Source organism: Lynx rufus, unplaced genomic scaffold (genome assembly GCF_022079265.1).
Source record: "Lynx rufus isolate CCGP_SWC_20201006 ecotype Redwood Valley unplaced genomic scaffold, mLynRuf1.p SCAF_4, whole genome shotgun sequence".
Lineage (NCBI taxonomy): Eukaryota > Metazoa > Chordata > Mammalia > Carnivora > Felidae > Lynx > Lynx rufus.
Window position 1 is genome coordinate 108,970,152 of NW_025814856.1, and position 27,124 is coordinate 108,997,275.

Below are 27,124 nucleotides of genomic sequence, written 5' to 3' on the forward strand. Positions count from 1 at the left end.
CGACAAAATTAACTTTATCTGAGATTTTGTTTGCCAGGTGTCTCCATTTTAAAGTTACCTCCCACCCGTACCTCACCCTTTGTCTCTTTCTCTCTCTCTCTCTTTTTTTTTTGTTTTTGTTTTTGTTTTGGTGTTTTTACTTTTTGTTTGTTTGTAGTTTGTTTGAATATACCTGACACACAATGTCACCTTAGTTTCAAGTATACAACTGAGTCATTCAACAAGTTTATACATTATACTATGCTCATCACAAGTGTAGCTACCATCTGTCCCATTACATTCCATGTCCATTATTAATTCTCTATTCATTGTATAGGAAGTCCTCAGTACAGTCTGAACTCAAAAGGTCTGGGTAAGGGAGACATTAAGCACCATTTCCTAGAGGCAGGGGGTGGGAGGGGTAGATATATCTATGTATATCATCTGTGATTCTTTTGGAATTCTTTAAAGGAACGTGTCTCCCATATATTTGTCCCCATTTATCTAGTTATTCCATCATTTATCTATATCAGTATGGGCTGATTTCAAAGATATTTATTTTATACTTTGGATTCTAACTCTATACTCCATTATATATTTTACTGTTCAAGTTGTTCCAGATTTTGGCCATGAGGTGTTCCTTCAAGTTGGTTCCTATAACCCTTTGGCATAACCCATTTAATTTTTCTAGCACTTTTCTAGCTATGTTTTGAATATAAACTGTAGCATTCAGGTATTTTATCCAAATAAAGATGGAAGAAAATGAAGTGCTTTCTTGACATCGTTGTCTGTGAAATAATATCCATGGATCTAGACACATTTTATTATTTGAGGAGACTATCATGTTTAAGCCATTGTATCAATTAGGATACGTAGTAAGAGATGGAAGTAGCAGGCAAAATCGCGTATTTCGGTGTGTAGTAAATAAGGTTCCCTTAAAATGGCCTCCATCCATCGCAGTTCTTTTTGGATGAGCAATGGTAAATCTGAGGTTAAAAATGGCTTTTAACAAAGTGCAAAAAGTACAGCTAGAAATTCTTGCAAGTTGAATTCTCATCTTTAACTATTTTAAATGACAGAAGTGCCACCCTAACTTTTGTAGTAATGTAAACGAAAAGCACTCTAAGAATAACTATGCTTTACATTTCACAAATTAATCTTCTCTTCAAAGACATTTATTACTTGTTCTAAAATATGTTGTTACCTTAGTAACTACCAAGTTACCTGCTGTATGCAGCAGCACTAATGAGAAGAATGTTACAAAAGACTCAAAGAAAATGAAAAAAAAAAAAAAAACAAGTAGTGGTATTCTTTGATTTTAATGTCTAGAAAGACCTCCTACACATCGTTGACCATCACAGACCCTTAAACCATCTATGCTATCTTCTAACAGACCTACAAACGCTAGACAAAACTCCAATCTGATTCACAATCTCTGCCTTTCATTTCCCACGTGGCAAATCCTCCAGCTTGCTCCCCTCCCCCAAGTTAGCAGCTTCTGATGCATTCCCAATGCTCATTTCCCCCCTCAGCATATTTTGTGTCCTTGGCAAGATGATATGAGGTTGTAAAAGGGATTTATACTGGCAATAAATAGGTGTGAACCTGTATTTTACTTAGGCTTTCACTAATCTGTAGCTTTGAATGCATTGACTTAATAAGGGGAATGTCGCAAATGAAACTAGGGTAAAGATTACCATAAACTTGGAGCCAAATGTCGGATTCAGATTCCAACCAGCAATGTTCAATACTGTATGAGGTAGTGGGCTCCTCTGAGATTCATTTTGTAGCTTTTAAAACAGATGATTTAAATATATTGTCTCCCAGATCTCTTCTAGTTCTGAAATCTATGGTGCTCTGATAAAAAGTCTCCTTTGATAATTCCTCAGATAATCAATTTAACCACTGCATTAATTTCCTGGACCAACTTCAAATTCAGCTACATCTTTTCTTGGAGGCATTATCTCCCCAAATGTAAACACTGGAGGCTTGACTTATCTTTATGCAAAGGGAAATATATAACTCAAGAGAGAATAAAGATTTTTGAGATCATTGTTTTAATCAGGCACATGTTTAGCCTATGTATAGGCTAATATGTTTATGTATAGGCTATGTTTAGCCTATGTACAGGATAATAAACGTTTGCATTATGAAGCTATTTCTTAAGAAGGGAGGATAGTCAGTATCCCTCGCCTCCATCAGAGGCCTGTTCCTTTTATTCACTGGAGCCCTAGACCAGTCTTGAGCTATCCAACTGTGACATAGGTCATAATTTCTTTCACAATGAATCATTCAGAGTTCCAGCACAAAATGTAAGGATATGGAAAAGATATATGCTCTTTCTTTTTCCACCTATGTTGGGTAAAGCATGTTATAGATTGAATTGTGTCCCCCACAAAATTCATGGGTTGAAATCCTATCCCCTACCTCAGAATGTGATCTTATTTGTAAATACAGCCCTTACAGATATAATTAGTTAAGATGTGCTCATAATGGAGTAGGTGGGGCTTAATCCAATATGACTTGTGTCCTTATATAAACAGAAAAGGAGAAATCTCGATATAGACAGGGAGACCCCCATATGAAGACTAGCCTTCTGCTCCCAAATGTCAAGGAACTATCAGAACCTAAAAAATTCAGAGACAGTAGTAGAACATATCCTTCCTTAGAGTCTTCAGGGAAGGGACCATGGCCCTGCCAACACCTTGATTTCAGACTTCTGGCTTCTAAAACTATGACACAACAGGTTTCTGATGTTCTAAGCTACTAAGCTTGTGAGACTTTATCATGACAGCCATAGGAAATTAATACACACAGTAACACAGATGTGTGATGTAGGGGGTGGGACCTGGATTTCTTTTAATATCTCTTTCAGCAAATGTATTTGTACCATCAGTGACTTATAGATTTGTTTTGCCTATGCTGCTGTTTGGATTAAAACACAGGCCAGTATATATATTTTTATGAGGCATCTGGTTTCAAATATGGGACTTTGTCACGTACTAGCTGTGTAATTAACCTCACTGATCTTTGGTTCCCTGATAATAGTAACACTTGATCTAGCATAGTAATATAAGTGAAAAACAATATAGAGGCAAATAAAAGAGTATTTGGTGTGGAGGATAAGATCAGGGACCCTGCAGCCAGTTGAAATGAACTCAGTTGAATGAGTCCAAATTCAACTCTCCCTTTTACTAGTTTTATAACTGAACTATGGACTCAGTTTCATCATTTTAAAATGAGCATTATGTTAGTACCTGTCTCATAAAGTTGCCATGAAGATCAAAAAGTTAATGCATAAAGAAATCTTAGAAGATTGTCTGGAACACAGAAAGTATTCAATAAATGGTATGTAAAAGTGCCTTGCAAACTATAAAGAACCATACAAGTGCTGTAACATTATAAGTTATAGTTAATAAATAGCTTATTGATGAATGCACTTACACAGTGATAACACTTTCTCCTTTTTTAAAAATTTTTTAATGTTTATTTATTTTTGAGAGAGACAGTGTCAGAGTGTGAGCAGGCAAGGAGCAGAGAGAGGGAGGCACAGAATCTGAACCAGGCTCTAGGTTACTAGCTGTCAGCACAGAGCCCGATGTGGGGCTCCAACCCAAGAACCCTGAGATCATGACCTGAGCTGAAGTCCGACACTTAATGGACTGGGCCACTCAGGCGCTCCTCTCCTTTTTTTAAAGTGGTATCTATACCCAATGAGTGCTCTAACTCAAGACCTTGAAATCAAGAGTCAGACGCTCTACCGACTGAGCCAGACAGGTGTGTTGCTAACTCCGACCTTTTATTTATGTCAGTATGCCTCTTAGCAGCAGTCATTTGGATAGCTATGGAGACATAAAGAGTGACAATCACAGATGAGGGCTATTACCAAGTGGGTCAAGTATGCCCAGGGAATCAGAAGAAACTTCAAAATAGAGGCTATTTCTGGTTTTCATTAGTCTGCTCATTTCCTTGTGTAAAAATATTTTAGAGCCAAAATTTTTATTGAGCATCATATTAACTGCTCTAATATGTATATAAAAAGCAAAGAATTTACATAGATTTCACTTGGGCATGGAGAAATGGGAACTGAATTTTTTAAAACTGCTTTTAAAAGTTTCTAATGAAATCTTGGGGTGCCTCAGTGGCTCAGTTAGTTAGGCAGCTGACTCTTGATTTCAGCTCAGATCATGATTCATGGTTCATGGGATTGAGACCTGGGTCAGGCTCCGTGCTGACAGTGTGAAGCCTGATTGGGATTCTCTCTTTTCCTCTCTCTCTGCCCCTCTCCTGCTCACTCTCACTCTCTCTCTCTCAAACTAAATAAATAAACTTAAAAAAAAGTTTCTCGTGAAATCTTTGCATATATGTGAATTAAGATACATTGCCTATATATCACTGTCTTTAGTTATAGTAAATAAAAAAAGTAGACAGCCAATCTCCCACCTTGCTGTATACCTCAAGGTGAAATTGTGTTTTTGTTGTTGTTGTTATTGTTTTGCTTTGTTTTGTTTTATCAAATAAAAGACTACCATTGCAAAATACCACTTGCTTCATTTGTTTCTTGCCTTATGAAAGGAGACAAAAGCATTAATAAAACACTTTATTTTAGATTACTTGGAAGAAATGGAAACAATTGAGACTTTAAAAAATGTATTATGGGGTGGCTGAGTGGCTCAGTCGGTTGAGCATCTGACTTCAGCTCAGGTCATGATCTCATAGTTTGTGAGTTCCAGCCCTATGTCAGGCTTTGTGCTGACAGCTCAGAGCCTGGAGCCTGCATAAGATTCTGTGTCTGTCTCTCTCTGTTTGCCCCTCCCACACTTGCACTCTGTCTCTCGCTCTGTCTCAAAAATAAACACTAAATTTTTTTTTAAATTAAAAAATTAAAAATGTATTATATTATTATATGCATTCAATTTTATACAACTTACCCAGGAAGTATATATTTGGAAAACAGATTGCCTCAGTGCTGTGGATAAGTTGTAGTCTTCAGAACTGTGGTGGGTTTGGTGTCCAGCCCAGATAATATTAACCTCTGCAAAACACATAATTTGAAATGAGCCATGAGAATAAGAACAAAGCAACTTACATTTTCAGTTATGTACGCTGCTCTTGTTAAGTGAGGAAGAAAAATCTGGAACATCTCTGAAAAACCTAGCCAATATAATTATAATTAAAATAAGCTGCTTCAAATGACTCTTGGAAACAGTGAGGGTACAAATTACAAACAAATAAGAAAACTGAAACATAGCCAATAAGTATGGATAGTGTATGTGAAATAATGCAATGCCTCCAGCAAGCTGAAATGACTTCCAAAATTTATATTTGCTAATGTATTATTATAATATGACAAATCATAAAAGCTAACCGTCAGTGTTGTAACAATGCAGTCAATGGATAGTGATGATTTTTCAGTATGTGATAATATACTTATAATTAAAGAAGAATAATGTAATGGGAGAAACTGGTATAAATTTTGGAATGAAATAGTAAATAAAATTTCTTCCTGATGGCTTTTTAAATGTCTCAAAATCTGTCTATTGGAATAAAAGGCAGAGCAGAGTAATATTTGGTCCTAAGATCTAACAATTCATTTTTACTTATAGAAATATATTAGTTAACATATAGCTTTTCCAATACCTTACAAATATCCAGTATCTTACACTATCATTTTTAAAATTTCCACACATAATTGCTGTTTCATCCTTATAATAAAAAATTAAATGTAAGTTGTATATTTTCATCAAGTATTATGCAGACTGTTCACATACAGCCTTGCAATTCATTTACATCCCAAACGGATAGTTCCTTGTTTTTTTTCTACAACAATATGTCACTCTAGTGACCTCCTTAGTAGACAGAATAGAATAATCCCACATTTTTCACTCTGTGCATATTTTTTATTTCCTATAATAATTACAGATACCACATTATAGTCTATTCAGTTAAAAGAAAGTATGTTCTAAGCTAAACTAACTATAATTAAGTTCTTTGCTACAAAAATAGGAGATAGGAGGTATAAGAGACAAAATTAACCATGTGATATGATCACTGTATCCATGCCAGTATATATTAGAAATTAAATCCTTTAGTCTTGTACACATGGGGACCAAACAGACTAAGAATGGAAATATTGGGTATGGATGTTTACAGTAGCCCTATACTAGAAGTTAAAATACCTGGCATGTGGCAAAATAATTTGTTAGAAGATTTTATCTATACCTATATCTATATCTATATCTATATCTATATCTATATCTATATCTATATATCCCTCCCTCACCAATCTGGGTGGACTTCTCTGCTTCTCATTTAGGAAATGAAAAATCTCTGGACAATCTATATAGAGTTACCAAACAAAATTGCAAAAGAATTTTTGGTAAATAAATGACAGCTCAGATTTAAGAAGGACTTAACTCTCTGAAAATGGAAAGATTATGAACAGAATTATGAATACAACTCTCCATCAGAAGTCATTACTATTAAAGTTATATACTTTCAGGGGGGGCAAGTATTTTCATAAACTGTAAGTTTATGTGTAACTTAGGTCCTGATTGGTTGACATTTTTTAAGTGTATTTATTTATTTTGAGAGAGAGCAACAGAGCACATGAGTGGGGGCAGAGGGAGAGGGAGAGAGAGAGAGAGAGAGAGAGAGAGAGAGAGAGAGAATCCCAAAGAAACTCCGTGATGTTAGTGCAGAGCCCAATGCAGGCCTCAAATCCATGAATCCTAAAATTTTGACCTGAGCCTAAGTCAAGACCCTAATGCTTAGGTGACTGAGCCACCCAGGCACCCCTGATTGGTTGACATTTTAATCATTCCTAGTAATTACCCTGTATGTCTATCCAACCAATTAAGGAAATTGCTCTTATGCAAATGAAAACTATTTCATCATAATGACCCCAAACTTCCCAAGCATAATCCTTGAAATAACCTAGAATCTTAATCTCTTGCTTATTGACTAGTTATACACTTCAAATAAGAAATTTACAAAGAATCCTGTGGCACTTGATATCTTCAAATGTTGTGTGAAAGATTATTGAGAGGTAATAAACTTGATGAATCTACTAAGCCTTTTAAAACTCCTTGTAGAGTTAGGCTCTAAAATAATCCAAACACCATTTTCTCTTTAGAACATAACCATTATTAAACATTTTGGAACCTATTACTTAAAAACTTTGTTACAAAAAAATCATTGTCCGTTTTGTTGGACTTGCTGGGATTTACTTTAAAAACTCATCATAATGCATGCATGTTATGAATTCAGAAGGGGATGAGCTAATCAGATGAGGCCCAATTAGAGAGTAATAGGATATATTTAAACTATTTCCTATAACTTCCACAGAAGCTAAATGGTGGAACAAAGAATCCACAAAGGTGGAGGTTAAAGACCTATCTCTTTGGTTGTTTTAAAAGCATTTACTTCCTATCACAAACTGTGTGTAACACAAGACTTCGTTCAATGAAGTACAGCTGTATAAACAGGGTACAGTAACTGGATCCTACTGCCTTACCTCTGTCACTTTTCAGAACTAGGAAAAACAAGAAAAAAATATAAGATTTTTTCCCACAGTTTATATGCACCTTACTTGAAGTAAATCATTTAGAAAGTGGTTATAAAAATGCATTTTATAGAAAATTATTTCAGTAGTTCTTTTATAAGCAAAATAACAGATTAATAGTACACTTTCAAATATGTTCATTTTCACTAATATGTGAATTGATGAATTATCTGTTCTAAGGAATAAAAACAAATATTAAAGAGGAAAGATGATATTTTAAGAATAAACTTCTTTCTATCAATGAACTAACATAATTGTAAGTTATAGTCCATAACAATTTTCTTTTCCTATTAGCGAATTACTGATTATACAAGCATACAGGATGTTGTTATGGCTTTTCAATAATATAGCTAGAAACATTATGTTACTTTCCAGTATTAAAATACAGACTTGTATAAATATATTTTATTAATACATTGACCAATCATTTGATTTGGCCAAAAGCTAATGCAATATGTGTGTTTATGTGTATGTTATATTCTTGAGTTTGTTAACATTTTTTTTAATTGAAGTATAGCTTACATATGGTGAAATCCATCCCTTTTAGTACTCGGTAATATGAGTTTTTACCAAGCAAATACAGCTGTGTAATCGCAATCAAGATACAGGACAGTTCTGACCAACCCAAAAAATTCCTCATTGCACTTTGTGCTTGTGGCAAGTAAACTCGAACATGGCTCCTTGATCAGATGATGATATTCTGAACTGTGAACTGATAACATAATGGGATGAAACTCTTGGGACCTTGGGGAAGGTGAGGGTGTTTTGAATTCAGGAAAAAAATGAATCACTGGGATCTAGAAGGCTGTCTATGGGAGGTAGCCTCTCAGAGAGCCCCCAGTGATCCTTGCCCTTGTGGATGTTCATCCCTTGTATAATCCCTCCCATTGAGTGTGGGCTGGATTTAATAATTCCCTTCTAATGAATATAATTTTGGCAAAGGTGATGGGATGTCAATTGTGATATTAGGTTGTAAAAAGACAGAGGCTTACATCTCGAGGGCTCTTATATTCTCAAATTCTCTAAGGGAAGTCAGTCACCATGTTGTGAACTGCCTTTTTGAAAAGCACATATGGGGGGGCGCCTGGGTGGCGCAGTCGGTTAAGCGTCCGACTTCAGCCAGGTCACGATCTCGCGGTCCGGGAGTTCGAGCCCCGCGTCGGGCTCTGGGCTGATGGCTCAGAGCCTGGAGCCTGTTTCTGATTCTGTGTCTCCCTCTCTCTCTGCCCCTCCCCCGTTCATGCTCTGTCTCTCTCTGTCCCAAAAATAAATAAACGTTGAAAAAAAAAAATTAAAAAAAAAAAAAAAAGCACATATGGTAGGGAATCAGGAGAGGCCCCAAGCTAACCAGTGAGGAACTAAGCACCTCAGCTCAAACTCCACAAGGAATTGAATCCTGCCAACGACCATGTAAGTAAATTTGGAAGCAGATCTTCCCCCAGCTGATCCTTCATGTAACATTGCAGCTAGCAGACAGTTTAACTGCTTAACTACAACCTCGTGAAAGACCTTGAGCCAGAAGCACTCAACCAATAAACTGTGCCCAGATTCCAGACCCACAGAGACTGTGAGCTAAGCCACTAATGTGTTACAAAGAAGTGGATAATATAGTGGTCAATCCCCTAGGCCTCATTCTCCCAGTCTTTCATATCCACTGATTTGAATTCTTTACTATAGTTTTGCTTTTTGAGAATGTCATATAAATAAATTACATAGTATTTAGCCTTTTGAGTCTGGTTTCTTTTACTAAGCAGAATGCATTACCGACTTCTGCATTTTATCTGTACTTTGTTTTTCCTTTTTTTTGCTGAGTAGTATTCCATTTTAATGGTTGAATCAAAATTTTTGTTTTGTTTTTATTCATTCACTAGTTGAAGAACATTTTAGTTGCTTCCAGTTTGGGGCAATTACAAATAAAGCATCCATAAACATTCTAATATAGTTTTTTTCTCTGAACCTAAGTTTCATTTCACTTGGGCAAATACTCAGGAGTGAGATTACTGAGCTGTATAGTATATTTACATTTAGGTTGTAAAGAAACAATCAAACCATTTTCCAGTGGCTGTGCATTTTCTTGTACTACCACCAGCAGTGTATGAGAATTACATTTTCTCTACATGTCTAGCAACCCTTGGCATTATTAATTTTGTTTTTAATTTATTTGTTTCTTTTTTTTTCAATATATGAAATTTATTGTCAAATTGGTTTCCATACAACACCCAGTGCTCATCCCAAAAGGTTCCCTCCTCAATACCCATCCCCCACCCTCCCTTCCCTCCCACCCCCAATCAACCCTCAGTTTGTTCTCAGTTTTTAAGAGTCTCTTAGGCTTTGGCTCTCTCCCACTCTAACCTCTTTTTTTTTGTTTTCCTTCCCCTCCCCTATGGGTTTCTGTTAAGTTTCTCAGGATCCACATAAGAGTGAAAACATATGGTATCTGTCTTTCTCTTGTATGGCTTATTTCACTTAGCATCACACTCTCCAGTTCCATCCACGTTGCTACAAAGGGCCATATTTCATTCTTTCTCATTGCCACGTAGTACTCCATTGTGTTTCATAGCATTCTAAGACCTATATAATTGTATCACATTGAAGTTTTACTTCCCATTGCCATAATAGCTAATGACTATGATTATCTCTCCATGTGGTTATTTGCCATCTATACATGTTCTTTGAACTATCTAATCAAAATTTGTGCCCCCATTTTAATGGAGTTGTAGTCTTATTATTGAGTTTTCAGAAAACTTATATATTCATTATACAAGTCCTTTTTAGATATGTTATTTGCAAACATTTTCTCCTCTGCTATGGCTTGACTTTTCATTTATAAGTGTCTTAAGAACATAAGTTTCAATTTTGATGAAACCCAATTTAGATACCTGAGAGTTTTATTAAAATATATTTTTAGCATATATAACAAAGAATGGGGTTACTTCGGAGAAAGTGTTCAGAATGATGAGACATTTGTGTCTATAAGCAAAAGAGTCTATTTTACACATCTAAAATATATCTAAGTAAGTCTACTGAAGTGTCTTCTCACCTATGGATGGAGAGAATAACCCTCTTGCCTTTGACAAGAAATCTAACACTATAAAACACTGACCTTTTCCAATTCTAACCTCTCTTGGAATCACAATTTTAATAGATTTTTAAAACATGATATTCAAATGGAAGCTTTTAATTCTATCTTGTAGAATTTTAGAATGAGAGTTCTCCAATTATACGTTATATGCTTTTAAAATTTAAACAGAGCAAAAGAGAAGATACAACTTTTTAGTATGAAGTAAAAAAAAATCCATTAGAATTTATTTGGTCATGGACCAAATCCAGCCCACAACCTGCTTTGTACAGCCAACAACTAAGAGTGGCTTTAACATATTTTAAATGATTGAGGTAAAATCCGAAGAGTAACAGTTTATGATACAGGAATATTACACTAAAAAATTATGCACCTTCCTCTCTCTCTTTGTTGCATACCCTCTATTCTTTGGGATTGAACACCCTCAGCACTTTCATGGTCCCCTGTCTTTGTGTGACCCGTCAAAATATTCTTCATCTTTCAAGGATCACTGCATATGTCATTTTCTAACCCTCCCAGTCACAATTATTATATAATGTTTATTATTCCTAGGCCTCTAGCATCACGGATACTCTACTATTTTGCACCTTCCTCTGTTTTATAGGCTTCTTAATTAAGGAGATTAATTTGTCTTTGTATTTTCTATAGTGCCTCATCGTGTCTTTGCATGGTAGACATCAATATATTTTTCTTGATTAAACCTGTGTTTATTAAAAACTGGCTCATTTGAATAATCAATAACCATGTCACACTATTTTATTTGTTCAACTTTCTCATTAGTAAAAGCAATGTTTTTTTTTTAATTTCCCTTTACACTATTCCTTCTCTTTAATTTCAATCATAACCAAACACTCCACTTTGTAAAACATGATCCATTGACCTTCCGTTCCTTTAATTTTTTTTCACCTTAAACATCTTAAAAGAGAAATTTTTTACTTTCTTAACTCCCATTCATTCTTAAGCTCATTCTTAATGGCACTTAATTCTCTCCAAAATCATTATTGGCATCTTTCTTGTCAAAGCTAAAGACTTCTTTTAGGTGTCATTCTATTTGAACTTTCTAAAACATTTGTCCACTGAATCTATCTTGAAAACCTCTCCCTCTGGCTTTCTTTTTCCCTTGCTCCCAGTTCTCCTCTTCCATTTTTCAGGCCAGGTGCATTTTCCTAACCTCTTCCCCTTTTCTCACCTATTTAAAGGGACTAATTTATTTTTCTTTGCTCCTTGCTTCTTGTTTTTCATGGTGTGCCATGACCTGAAATGACTTCAATAAATGCTTATCCAAAAGATGATGGTTCCCAAATACTTCAGTCTATAGGTGTCTGTTGACTTCTAGGTCTGAATTCCTTAGGGGAAATTCCATACATATTATGCCTTGAATCTATTTAATTGTCTTGCTTTCTGTCTCCTGTTGTCCTTTCCTTCTAAATCGCATCATGTCTTCTCAGTCCCCAGGCAAGGGAGAGAATAGACTGGGAAGACCTCAAAACAGAAGCAACCTCAGTGCTTTTTTGTATCCTCTGACCTCTCTTTAGATAGTTACGCAGGGCTTAGCATATAATCAGGACAAAAACCAGTATTTCTGTAAAAATAATTTTTTGTACATTTTATTTATTTTTGAGAGAGAGAGAGAGAGAGGGCACAAGTGGAGGAGAGGCAAAAAGAGAGGGAGACACAGAATCCAAAGCAGGCTCCAGGTTCTGAGCTGTCAGCACAGAGCCCGATGTGGGGCTCGAACTCAAACCCTGAGATCATGACCTGAGCCAAAGTCGGACACTTAACAAACTGAGCCAACCATCCACCCCTATAAAAGTAAATTTTTAAAAATGACCTCACTGAAGCTTGTGATATTTTCTTCTAATACACTGCAGCAAACAGGCCCAAGAGTTGGTTTTATTAGTAATGGGAACATTTAAAAAATGAGAAAATATGAAGAAAAATGTTGAATGACAAAAGTAACATAGAGGAACATGATTATTTGTGAAGTCAAATAATAGAATTTAAGATATTCTTTCTTCAAAGATTTGACATTTTAGAAAAATTATAGGGAAGAGGGCATGAAAAAACTCAAAAACTGTACTTGACATAGTCAAATTCTAGAGTAATAAGATAGCTTTCATACTGAAGAACATTCTCCTCTAATTCTTCAAAATATATTAAATATTATCACATGACCTATTGCAGCCCCTCTGGTCCTGAAGTTGGAATATCAAACTTGGAGCCTATCCTGGAGTGCTGTGTTTAGTTTTCGTAACCATTTGCAGAATGTCCCTAACTAGAGCTATCCCACTTGCTCTTAATTAAACCTACCTCATCACAAAATTAATCTTTACCTGGAGATATATATTTTTGATACACTTTTGAGGTTGGGAGAATACGAACATGACATATCACTTTGTAATATTTTCTTTTAAGAATCTCAAACAATAAAAACAAAGACAAATAACTAATATATCTACACAAAACTCCCTGATCATTTTCAAATTCCCATATAGAAAACAAAAACAAAAAAATTGTCAAAATACATAAGGCTTTCATGCATCCTCTTTCTCACTCTTTTCTGTTGTTCCAAATATTTGAGGTTGTACTGTGAACCGGTCTTAATCCTAATGGTCAAATACAAATAACCATATTTTTTATTGAAAAAAAATGTTTTCCTCTTGCAGTAGCATTCTACTTATATATAATTTCAAAAGCAAGTTGTTAGAAATATTTTATAATGTCATTGGTATCAGAAACTATTATTTGTAATGTTACTACGCATGCAGTGAAGATCGCTTAAGTTGGTTAAAGTTTAAAAGACATGAAGCAACATATTATCAAAGTCCAAGGCTCCTATTAGCCACTTCTCAGTACAGTCTAACACTTAGGAGTCCACAATAACTTGCCTTGATCCCTGAGCTTTGCAGTGCAATGTGAATTTGAGCAACCACACATTTATTAGTAGATAACACAACAAATTAGTGTAGGTCAAAACAGTGATTTTAACACATCTCATGTAATAATTTTCTTTTTCTTGTGGTCAACTTGTCTAAAAGCTTGTCAAATGACCAAAAACAAACAAAACAAAACAACAACAAAAAAACCCACCACATTCTGCTAGCATTGCAGAGTTGCATAACGTGATTTCTTATAATGATGTCACGTTTGATGCTGTAGACCATGTGAAACAGATTAGCTGTGACCAAATTAGTATTCTTTTGCAAGGCCAGCTGATGTGCACATGTAAAACATACAGCACATACTCTGAGATGCAATTAAATGATTCTCAAACACTATACCATCAGTAATTCCAGCCTCATAAATATTTACCTTATAGAGATAGATTTTTATTTGTTTCTTGAAACAATCAACATGACAATTTAAGTAATTTTAATACATTTTCGTCCTTGAGAAACTTACTAAGAAAATGCTTTGGTGGCATTTTTTTTTTTTTTTTTGGTTGGATAATGCCTCACTTGTTCTTTTTAAAGAGTTCTTATATTCATGTGTTCTCGGCTGTCTTTAGGAAAGATTGATGTCTGGTGTCACTGCTAGGAAGTGCAAACTGTTCAGCCTCACTGCAATCTATGTCCTCATCCTCTTGCTCCACAGGATACCACATACTTTGGCAGCCAACATTCAGAAGGGAAGTGCTTTAATGGCAATAAGTGATGCCAATGAAACCTTTCCCACAATGCTCAAAACTTAGTGGTTGGAGGCTGAGGCACCAAATGGTGGGACTAAGGAAGATAAATGGATCAATTAGCTGACAGGTTCTAATGCTGTGTACCTAACCAATGCTGAAAGAGTTTCAAAATTTCTGCTATCATTAAAATTTTCACCAAAATATCACCCTTATGATAGCCTAGTAGAATCTGGGTCTGGTTAGCAACGTCTTGACCCTCTCTTTTGAGACATAAGAACTTAGTGATCAATTGTGTTAATAATAACAATTGTCAGTGTGCTTTTCTAGAAGTAATTTCCACAGTATAACATGTTCCAGCTATACCTCCACCCCTGGAGAGTGGAGCAATAGGAGGGAACCCTTCGCAATGTAAGTAAAATGAAAGGAATTTATATAAAATGACATAAAACAGGTGTTAAAGAAACAGTGAGCTCCTTAGTGGGGGAACACATGATATTGTGGAAGCAAGACATTCAAAAGCTATATGATCATGGCAAAGTCATTTAGAGTTTCCAATGTTCCCATCAATATGAGCGAGTTATGGTATTGCTTTTCATGAAAAACAATGTGGCTACATTCACAATATCAAGCAGGAATAGAATGTGAGTTTTTCTTTTTTTATAGATGGAGTTGGATTCTGATTGGGATACATAAGTTAGTCATTTGACTGCTTTAGGTTACAAATATAGTCAAAGCCACCAAATCCAGTGAAATCAAGTAACCACATGTTGATTTGACCCACTACCTTGGTCTTCTTATATCCATGCTTTCAAAAAATTACCTAATTCTTCAAACTATTCCATGAAATAAACATTCAGTATTTTGCAAGTAAATCCATGAAGCATAAGATCTCAAACTGATCCTAACAACCATGAGTGATTTCTAAAGTAAGTTGAAGTTGTGTTTTTGTTTTTTGCTTTTGTTTTTGCCTACTTCAATGCCAAGACTTTTTCAAATGTAAGTAAAATTCTACCAGGTCTCTCATATAGCTTTTGAATTAGGGACACCAAAAAAGCAACCATTAAAAAAAAGGAGTGGGGGAGTCAGGAGAAGTAAAGACAAAAAAAAAAAAAAGAGAGAGAGACTCTTGCCAGCAATTGTGAAGAGAGGTGAAAATAGGAGAATAAAAGATAACATACATTGAAGAACAAAACTGTTTAGAGGGCTAGGCATGATTTTGAGATTGTCTTTGCTAATCTTAATAGTGAGGTAACTCTTATTTTCTTGCTATCTTTTTTTTTTTAATTTTTTTTTTTCAACGTTTATTTATTTTTGGGACAGAGAGAGACAGAGCATGAACGGGGGAGGGGCAGAGAGAGAGGGAGACACAGAGTCGGAAACAGGCTCCAGGCTCTGAGCCATCAGCCCAGAGCCCGACGCGGGGCTCGAACTCACGGACCGCGAGATCGTGACCTGGCTGAAGTCGGACGCTTAACTGACTGCGCCACCCAGGCGCCCCTCTTGCTATCTTAAAGAAGAGGAAATTGAGGAAAAACTTTTTCCAGATCATAATTATAAAGTTGCAGAGCCAGAATCGAAATCCAAACCTATCTGGTCCCAAAGCCCACACTCTTCCCTGAAGTCTGAAATTGGTAAGTGCTCACAGCTCTGCATGAGATGGAACAGCCAGGTGACTAATGCATAGTGCCTGCTTTAAAGAGCGAGTTCTTGGGGGCACCTGGGTGGCTCAGTCAGTTAAGCATCTGACATCAGCTCAGGTCATGATCTCGTGGTTTGTGAGCCCAAGCCTCAAGTTGGGTTCTGTGCTGACAGCTCAGAGCCTGGAGACTGCTTAGGATTCTGTGTCTCCCTCACTCTCTACCTCTGGCCTTCTCTCTCTCTCTCTCTCTCTCAAATAAACATGAAAAAAAATTTTAATAAATAAAAAATAGTAAAGACTGTTCTTTACACATAAAAAGAAGATGAAGACATTCATATGAAGAAAAGTAAATGAGGGCGCCTGGGTGGCTCAGTCGGTTAAGCGTCCGATTTCGGCTCAGGTCATGATCTCGCGGTCCGTGAGTTCGAGCCCCGCATCGGGCTCTGTGCTGACCGCTCAGAGCCTGGAGCCTGTTTCAGATTCTGTGTCTCCCTCTCTCTGACCCTCCCCCGTTCATGCTTTGTCTCTCTCTGTCTCAAAAATAAATAAACGTTAAAAAAAAAAAAAAGAAAAGTAAATGGAAAATAAGAAACCACAAGTGCCAGATGAGTTGTGTAAATACTGCTTGTAATGGAGATCAGGGAAAGAATGTAGCTGGGGCCAGGTTAGTCAGGTTACATCCTCAGAAGAGGCTAGGTTTGACACTCTCAATGTGAAGATATTAATTCCCTAGAAATATGGTATCTAGTATATTAAGAGAGTAACTTTTTCTAAACAAAACAAAACATATAAACAATGCAAAATAATTGTTACAGGATGCCTTTATTTCAAAAAAATTCAAAACAGGGACATTGAGATTAGCCTTATTAATATATATTTTTTACTTTTACAAAGTACTAGTTGGTTTTAAAAAAAGGTGATGCAGGACATAGTTTAAAATAGTACTTCGTTTAAAAGTTATGTTCTATTGGTTTAAAAATTCATTTTATGTGCATTTTTAGGAACTATTACTATTGATCAAAGTGAAGCTTACAAAATATAAACAATTTAATAATGTTCCATTTAAGGAAGGAAAATGGAATTCAAATATCACTTGTTTTGAATAAAAAAGGACCACTTAACACTTCATCACAAATTAAAAGTTCCTTTCCCCAAATTTTACAATAAATGGTTCTAAGACACAGGCATGTAAATAAATTTCAGCTCAACTCTTTTTTCAAGTTAATTTACATAATCAGGAAGCTTAATTTTTCTCAAAAGCCTTCTGGAAGTTTTAGTAAAATATCACAAATATTCTCTAGTGTGTCAACTGAACACTAAATTTCTACTTCAGCTAATTAAATTTACTGAAAATATTAATTTTTCCTCAAAGTACTTGTGTTACTGTCTTAAAAATTTCACCAAAAATATTTATTTAAATGCGTTTTTTTAAAAAAAGAAAGAAACAAGTCTTTCTGTGGATTTCAGAGTGAATATTTACATTAACGAGATTATTAATCTTGGCTATTCTATTCACAATCACACACACACACACACACACACAAGCAAATACAGTGTCTGATATTATTATCAATGCATTAAGCCCTTGGCCTCTGTACCTTTTTAGCAATAAAATGTGCTCTTAGCAATAAAATGCACATGAATGTATATTACTTCCTTTGGTTTTACTAAAAGGCCTGTTGCTGATAGACTCTCCTTTAATAGAACCAACCCATTTGGCAAATTTCTTACTTTTATTTGAAATATATACTTAGGAATCAAAACATGGAATACTGACAAGAAAAAATAAATAAACACTTTTATGCAATACTTTGGAAGGAGCATAAACAAAATTAGAAGTGAAATAAAGGAAAAAAAAACTTGAATAAAGTTAATTGTTATGTTGTTCAATTACAATGTTTCCTTTCAGTGAGAAATGAAGCTAAATATATTAGGAAAATTGTCTAGCACCATATTTTACTAAAACGAAATAAAATTTTCAGCAGAAGATGTTTCAGTCAAACCCCTCATCTCTTTTTATCTATAAATTTAGCAGGGTTTCTGTAGTCTCTTCAATGGGGAAAGAAACCAAGAAATTCTGTAGAGAGTTATACATAATCTTTAATGGAAAAGAAGCCTGATATGACATAAAATTATTTTCACTGTAATGGAAACTATAAATTTCAAAGAAGACAATGTTTATAATTTATTTCCTGTATTTTAAAAAGGTAAGAGTAATTAAAATAATCTTTCTAAATAGGTGATGAGGAGTTCTGGATACTTACATATTCTGGTTAATAGAGAAATGCAAGTCATATGAAGTATCAAATTTCAAAGAATTAAACTAACATTGGCTACATGAAACAACACAGATAATTTAAATATTCCTCTGTTTCAAAAAATTCCTTCTTTCTTTCTTTCCTTCCTTCCTTCTTTCCTTCCTTCCTTTATTCTTTCCTTCCTTTCTTCCTTCCTTTTCTCCCAAGGACTCCCTGGGGACTTTTTCTCCTACAGTAACCACTGACCTTTTGGTGCTATGTTCTTAGAGATGATTATAAAGTACTATTTTTACTTTCAAAGAGGATTTGTGGACATAGTAACACTAATCAGAATGAGGAAATGAGGATGTTTCTAATAATGCAAAAGGCACAAGATTTTAAGTGCCTTGAGTTGTAGTATAAACATAAGTAATTGCATTTCATATATATATGAAATATGAAATATATATGAATATGTATTTATATATTAGTTCATTTCTTTTGGATTCATTTTCTTCATTAGAGGGACAAGGACATTCTGGCAAATGTTTGTAGAAGGGCACTGTATCAGGAGGACTTCCCATTCAGTTGCACAAATACTCTCAAGTCTAGGAATAGGCTGGCTCCTATTTGGTATGGGACAAACATTGGCTCCTATAGCATTACCCAGTAAAATGGATATTGCTTTAAGAAATTGAAAATCTGAACAAAGGAAAAAGGAGAAAAAAAGACAGACAGACAGACAGAAAGAAAGAAAGAAAGAAAGAAAGAAAGATGAGAGAAGAAGAAGGAAGGAAAGAAAGGAAAGAGAGAGAGAGAAATGTAACTGGATAGTAACCATGTATTAAATGTTACAGGGTTATTATAATGTTATTATCTAAGAATTCATACCTTGACTCCTAATTTTCACTATCAGTTAAAGGTTAATATCCTACTTAATTGTGTACATGGACCTCATTGCTTATTTTTAATGTATCAAAACAAAAATCAAATTATGACCCTTTGCATTTGATATGTATTACATAATTTGCATAAAACTTGTTCTTAATATCATCTTCTTTTCTTCTCCCAGTTACTACATATTCTGGTCCTCCAGCCCCTTATCTCACCTGGATGATAGTTCTAGGGTATTCTTATTTCTTGTGTACCTTCTCCTTATGTGCTTTCTTTGGAGTACCAATATGACATATTTCTATGTCACCTAGGATTCACACTTGTTTCTTCGTTCTTCTCACTACAATATATGTAATCCCTGGGCATTAACAAATTTTCACAGGGAGAAGCAAAGTGAGATTGAGAAAGAAGGAGTAACTTGCCCCAGGGCACAAAGCAACTTGACTAATAGTACAAATAAAATTAGATGACTGGTACAAACTCTTCTCTTATTAAGGTGTAACCATTCACAGTGGGGCACATGTTTCACCATTGTTTGTGTATTATAATTACACTCTCAATAAATCAACTATAATCTCAAGTCTCCAGAATTACATGTCTGTGTCTTTCCCACATGTCATACATGATGTGCATGACATTTTTTAATATTTATCTTTTACCTCTCTGCCCAGACAATACTAGCTCAATACTTACCCAGTAGAATAAAATTCTTTTAGAAGGCAACATTCTAATCATCTCATTCTCAATTCAATTTGTTTCAATAAACATTTTCTGTGCACCTTCTATTTACAAAGCACTGTGTTCATTCTACACTAAAAATAAATCTAAACGGATCAAACACTTAAATGTAAAAGCTAAAACTATAAGACTCTTGAAAGAAAACATAGCTGTTATTTCTCTGTGACCTTGGATTAGTCTTTTAGATATTATACCATAGTCTAAGCAAACAGAGAAATAATAGATATATTGCCCATAATTAAAATTAAAAATTTTTGTGCAGTAAAGGATACTATTAACAAAATAAAGACAATGTTTCATTGTCTAGAATGAAGATAGAATTAAGGGAAATGTTTTCAAATTTTATCTGACAAAGCCCTTGCATCTAGAATGTACAAAGAACTCATAACAATAAAAAGATAAATTATCTGATTTAAATATAGGCAAAATGTTTAAATAGACATTCTTTTTATTTATTTATTTTGAGAGAGAAAGAAACAGTGCAAGTGGGGGAGGGGCAGAGAGAAAGGGAGTGAGAAAGAATCTTAAGCAGGCTCCACTCTGTCAGTGCAGAGCCCAGTGTGGGGCTCGAACCCACAAAACTGTGAAATCATGACCTGAGCTGAAACCAAGAGTTGTATGCTTAACCAACTGAGCCACCCAGGTGTCCCTAAAGAAACACTTCTTTAAAGAAGATACACAGATGACCAATAAGCATATGGAAAGATGCTCAACGTCATCAGTCATCAGTGAAATGCCAATCAAAACATTAATAAGATGCCATTTTTCATCTACTAAGATTTTTATAATAAAAAAATGGACAATAACAAATGTGAATGAGGATGTGTAGAGATTAGCACATATACAGTACTGGCAGAAATATAAAATGGTGCAGCTGTTTTGGAAAACAGTTTACAATTCCTCAAAAAGTTAAATAAAGAGTACCTCATGCCTCTGCAATGCCACTCCTAGGTATGTACTCAAGAGAATGGATAATATGTGTTTACATATATCTAAAATGTGGAAATAACCCAAATATCTACCAGCTAATAAGCAGGTAAGTAAAATTTTGTGTATCCATACAATGAAATATTACTGAGCCATGAAAGAAATCAATTATTGACACATGCTACACTGTAGAGGAACCTAAAAACATCATGCTAAGTGAAAGACACAAAAGATACTGTTTACATGAAATGCCCAAAATATGCAACCCCATAGAAACAAGGTAGATTAGTGGTTGCCAGGGTCTGAAGGGAAGGGGAATAGGGAGTCATTGCTAATGTATATGAGATTTCTTTTAGGGTGATGAAAATGTTCTGGAATTAGTGGTGATAGTTACATCATCTTGAGAATATGCCAAAAACCATTAAATTATACACTTTGAAATAAAATTTTTTAATTTTTTGAGAGAGAGAGCATGAGAAGGGGAGAGGGGCAGAGGGATGGAGGGAGGGAGGGAGGGAGGGAGAGAGAGAGAGAGAGAGAGAGAGAGAGAGAGAATCTAAAGCAGGCTCCACGCACAGCACGGACCTCAATGGAGTTTGATCCCACGACCCTGATGAGAACCATGACCCAACCCAAAATTAAAGTCGGACACTAAGGACGTTTGGCTGTCTCAGTTGGTTAATTGACCAGCTTCAGTGCAGGTCATGATCTTGCGGTTCATGGGTTCCAACCCATCGGGATCTGTGCTGACAGAGCTTGGAGCCTGCTTTGGATTCTGTATCTCCCTCTCTCTCTGTCCCTCCCCTGCTCATGCTCTCTCTCTCTGTGTGTCTCAAAAATAAATTAAAAAAAAAAAAAGTCAGACCCTCAACTGACTGAGCTGCCCAGGCACCCCTGAAAGGGTAAATTTTATATTAAAGGGTATAGAAATTACATCGTAATAACTTAAAACAAAAAGTACACTGGGAGAGAGGATGGTGGAAGGTGAGAGAAGAAAATTTTATGAATGGGCCAGTTATACACCATTCCACTTAAAAGTGAAACAAAACAAAACTATGTGCTAAATAGTGTGGATCAAAAGATGAATGACTCCTGTGTTTGAAACATTCATAGTGTGGAGAAAGCAGACACAGCCTAACAGAATACAATGTGAAGCAGGCTGGAACTAAGGGCTGCTTCCACAAATGGTTGGAATATGAAGAGAGAAGAGGAAGCAATTAGAGATTCTTTTGTAGGGTAGGGAAAAATCAAACTAAGTCTTGAAGGATGTCTCCCAGTAAAAAGGGCATTTCAGGCAACTGAAAACAAGCAAAAGTGGAAAGACTTAAATGTGGATAGAGTATCTGGAAAACAAAAAGCACTCCTGTAGGCTAGAGCTCAAGCTTGTGGAAGGAAGAGCTGCAGGCAGGTCACTACAGGAAGTTTCTGGCAGCAGTGACCATTGAAGAGTCTGCCAAATGGTTTGGATCGCACAGACCTGGCTTCTCATCTCACTTCCACTACCTATATTGCAGAGAGACCTTCCTCAAAATAGCCACCAATCTGAGTCACAGGGATTATACACAACAGTATATTGAGAGAACTTAAAGGCGATGACACAAGTAGACTGTTGTATTAGGTACACAGCAAATCATACTTTTCTCATCACAAAAGTAAATATATGTTTATTTCAGTAAACTGGAAAAATATAAGAGTAAATGGAAAAAAAATACTGGCCTCTGTACCCCCTCTACTCGGAGATGGTCATTGTTAACGTCTTAGTGTGTATCCTTCCAGTCTTTTTTAGTGTCTGATTAGTTTATAATTATACAAAATATGAGATGATAAACATTTCCATTATCCTCAAACATTTTCAACAGTCTTATAATGCTTTGCTTTTTGTATATATTTACCCTAATTATATAAATAATTACCATCAGTTTGAGAGCTTTGATTCCTCTATTGCTATGAATATTCATGGCTTATATATTTTTAAATATTCACCAAAGTACTACGTGTTCTATAGTTTTAAAAGTTATACATTCCAATATGTATATAACAAAGAACATCAATGCTTGAGCCATCTTTCCCTTTTCTGATTCTTAATTCCTATAGGTAACCATTTTCAACTGCTTGAACTGTTTCCTTTGGTATTTACTTCTACATTTTTAAATAACATCCTTTTAATTTTTTTACCATTTACTTATTTTTGAGAGAGAGAGACAGTGTGTGTGCAGGGGTGGGGCAGAGAGAGAGGAAGATACAGAATCCGAAGCAGGCTCCAGTCTCTGAACTGTCAGCACAGAGCCTGATGCGGGGCTCAAACCCACAAAGTATGAGATCATGACCTGAACCGAAGTCAGATGCTTAACCAACTGAAACACACAGGCGTCCCTTAAATAACATTCTTACATTAATATTTTTTTCAAAATTTGAGATATTAACTACTGACTGACTGCCTGCTACAATAGACATAAATTTAGCTCTTTACGCTGGCACTTACACACACACACACACACACACACACACACACACACACCTCACAAACTTCTTGTCTTCACTTCTTCCCAAAAGAGCTATCATCATTTTTTTTGTTAAATTTAAATGTGTTCATTTTGTGACTTTGAAAATGTTATATGCTGTTGAGTGATGCAGCATATTATGAAATTTTCTTCTTCCATTTTGTTTACATGTTTTTTTTTCTTACATATCAATGATTTATTTCCAAAGTCCGCTGATGAAAGGTTCTTTAGTAATACTTTCAAATATAACGAATATTCTAAGAAAGTTTTCTTTTCTTTTTATTTTTGGAAAAAGTTTGTGGGGACTTTGGCTTCTCTTTTCTCAGGTTGGCCCCATAGTTGTTGTCCTAGAGTTGGCCTTTTACCATCAATTGAGGATTTTCTTTAATGTCTCTATCATTGGATTTCCTGTTTCCTAAATACCATTTCTTCCTACTTCCTTAACTTTTTTTCTTTTTTTTTTTTTTAAATTTTTTTTCAACGTTTATTTATTTTTGGGACAGAGAGAGACAGAGCATGAACGGGGGAGGGGCAGAGAGAGAGGGAGACACAGAATCGGAAACAGGCTCCAGGCTCCGAGCCATCAGCCCAGAGCCCGACGCGGGGCTCGAACCCACAGACCGCGAGATCGTGACCTGGCTGAAGGCGGACGCTTAACCGACTGCGCCACCCAGGCGCCCCAACTTTTTTTCTTAATAAATACATCCTCTAGTCTACAGAAGGTAAAGTTTGATATTAGGCACATATGAATATATTTTTATTTTATTTACATGCTTGATTTCTGGTTTTCTAAGGTATATGATTTCAGACTGGGAATAAATTCCCTTCAGAATTTTGATTGCATTGAAACAAGGGCAACTAGAATCTAGTTGCTAGTGAAAAATCTCATGCCTTCATTATTCCATCACTTTTGGATATCTGACCTTATTATTTTCACCTTTCTAGAAGATGTTAGTCTATTTTTTCCCCAAATATTCCAAAATCTCATGATAACATGTTTGAACATGGGAATTATTTTCATTTACTTGGTTAGAGCATGCTAAATTTAGAAAGTTCCATCCTTTCAGTCTCAAACATTTTATTTATACATTTGATAAGAACCTTATTTCCACTATCTTTGTTCTTTTTTTTTTTTTTAGATGAAAAAACAGTTGGCTAACCAAAACACCCACAGGTATTATAAGAAAACTACAGACTGATATTTTTCATGAACACCCATGCAAAATTCTTAACAAAATACCAACAAATTGAATCCAACAAAGTATAAAAGGAACTATACACCACAACCAAGTATTATTTACCCCAGGTATACAAGATTCAACATTAAAAAAATAATATAACTCATCATATTAATAGGCTAAAAAGAAAAATCAGATCTATAGATGTAGACAAAGCGTTTATCAAAATCCAGTACTCCTTCATGGTAAAAATTCTCAGTAACCTAGGAATAGAGGAAATCTTCCTTAGCTTAGTGAAGACTATCTTCAAAGAACCTATAGCTAAGATCATACTTAATGGTGAAAAACCTGAAGCTTTCCCACTAAGACCAAGAATAAGGCAAGAATGTCTCCTCTTATAACTCCTTTTCAATATTGTAATGGAAGTTCTACCTGAAACATTAAGACAAGAAAAGGAAATAAAATTTGTACAGATAGAGAAGGAAGATATATAACTGTCTTTGTTCACAGATGACAAAATTGTCTATATGAAAATTCCACTGAAATGACAAAAAAAAGGTCCTGGAACTAATAAAAGATTATAGCAAGGTTGTAGGATACAAGGTCAACATACAAAAGTAAATCATTTTCAGATATACCAGCAATTAACAAGTAAAATTTGAAATTAAAAACACAATACCATTTACATTAGTATCCCCCCAAATGAAATACTTAGGTATAAATCCAATAAATTATGTACAAAACTTCTGTGAAGAATGCTTAATAACTCTACCTAACAAAATCAAATAATAACTAACTAAATGGAGAGACAGTACATGTTCATGGATAGGAATACTCGGTATTGTCAAGATGTCAGTTTTTCCTCAACTGAATCTACAGAATCAATGCAATAACAACCCAAATCCCAGCAAGTTATTTTATGGATTTTGACAAATTCTAAAGTTTTTATGCAGAAGCACAGGACTCAGAAGAGCCAACACAATATTAAAAGTCGCTATTTGAAAACTGACCCTACCCAACTTCAAGACTTACTACAAACTATAGTACTTGAAACAGTGTGGTATTGGTGAAAGAGACAATTAGATGAATGCAATGAAATATCCCAGAAATGGGCTCACATAAATATAGAGAACTTTGTCCTATGACAAAGGAGCAAAGGTAATACAGTGGAGCAAATATCGTTTTCTTCAAGCAATGGCGCTGGGAAACAGGACATCTACATGAAAAAAAAAAAAGAATCTAGACTCAAACCTTACAACTCTTCACAAAAATTAATTCAAAATGCATCACAGACCTACATGTAAAATACAAAATATAAAACTCCTAAAAAAAATAAAATAGGAGAAAATCTAGATAACTTTGGGTATTGCAATGACTTTTTAGATACCAAAGGCATGATCCACGAAAGAATGGATAGGCTGCACTTCATTAAAATTAAAAAAAACTTTGCTCAATGTTAAGAGGATGACAAGACAAATCATACTGGGAGAAAATGTTTACAAAACACACATGTGATAAATGACAGTTGTCCAAAATATACAAAAAAACAAAAACAAAAACAAAAACAAAACCTCTTAACACTCAGCAATAAGAAAACAATGGGCCCAAGATCTTAAAGGACACCTCATCCGAGAACATATTCAAATGGAAAATAAGCACATGAGAAGATACTCCACATTACATGTCATCAGGGAAATGCAAATTCAAACAACAGTGAGATACCACCACACACCCAGTAGAATGACCAAAATCCAGAACACTGCCAACTCCAAATGCTGGTGAGGATGTGGAAAACCAGGAACTTTTATTATTGCTGATGGGAATACAAAATTGTACAGCCACTTACAAGAGTGTTGAGTAGTTTCTTACAAAGCTAAACATACTCTTACCATATGAGCCAGTAATTGCATTCGTTGGTATTTACCCAAAACAACTGAAAACATATCCACACAAAATTTTGCACATGGATACTCACAGCAGATGGATTCATAATTATAAAACTTTGAAAGCAACCAAAATGTCATTCGATAGGTAAATGGGTACACTGTAGTGTAGCCAGAGAATGGAATATTATTATTGAGCAATACAAGAAATGAGTGGTGAAGCCATGAAAATATATGAAGGAACCTTAAATGCATATTAATAAGTGAATAAGCCACTTAATAAGTGAATTATTAATAATAATTGGCCTATTAATAAGCCAATTAATAAGTGAATGTAGGCTGAAAAGCCTACATTAGTTATAATTTCAATTATATGACTTTTGGGAAAAGGAATAATTATTTAAAGTAAAAGGATCAGTGGTGGCCATGGGTTGGAGTAGGGAGAGGAATAAATAGGTGGAGCTCAGAGGATTTCTAGGGCAATGAAAAATACTTTGCATGATATTATAATGATGGATAAGTGTCATTATACATTCGTCCAAACCCACAGAACAAGGGAAGTCTCTGTCCCTTTGTCTTAATTTTCTTGTGAACCTAAAACTTCTCTATAAAAATAAAGCCTTGAAAGAAAGTTGATTACATTTCAGACCTTCTGGACTAATCCTCTATTTTTTTAATCTTATTTCTAGTTTGTTTGTTTGCTTTTTATTCTATGCTTTGGAAAATTTTCTCGGCGCGCCTGAGTGGCTCAGTCGGTTAAGCATCTGACTCAGGTCATGATCTCGTGGTCCGTGAGTTGGAGCCCCGCATCAGGCTCTGTGCTGACAGCTCAGAGCCTGGAGCCTGTTTCAGATTCTGTGTCTCCCTCTCTCTCTGA

The 27,124-nt window shown here is 35.2% G+C and overlaps 1 protein-coding gene across 1 annotated transcript in view; it reads right to left on the bottom strand.

Annotated features, from left to right (window-relative positions):
- Positions 1 to 27,124, bottom strand: part of AGMO (alkylglycerol monooxygenase) — a 323,866-nt gene that overhangs the window by 202,831 nt on the left and 93,911 nt on the right. Inside the window, exon 5 of the mRNA XM_047095233.1 lies at positions 4,911 to 5,014. Coding sequence (XP_046951189.1) covers positions 4,911 to 5,014 — 104 coding nt within the window. The remainder of the gene's footprint in view (positions 1 to 4,910; positions 5,015 to 27,124) is intronic.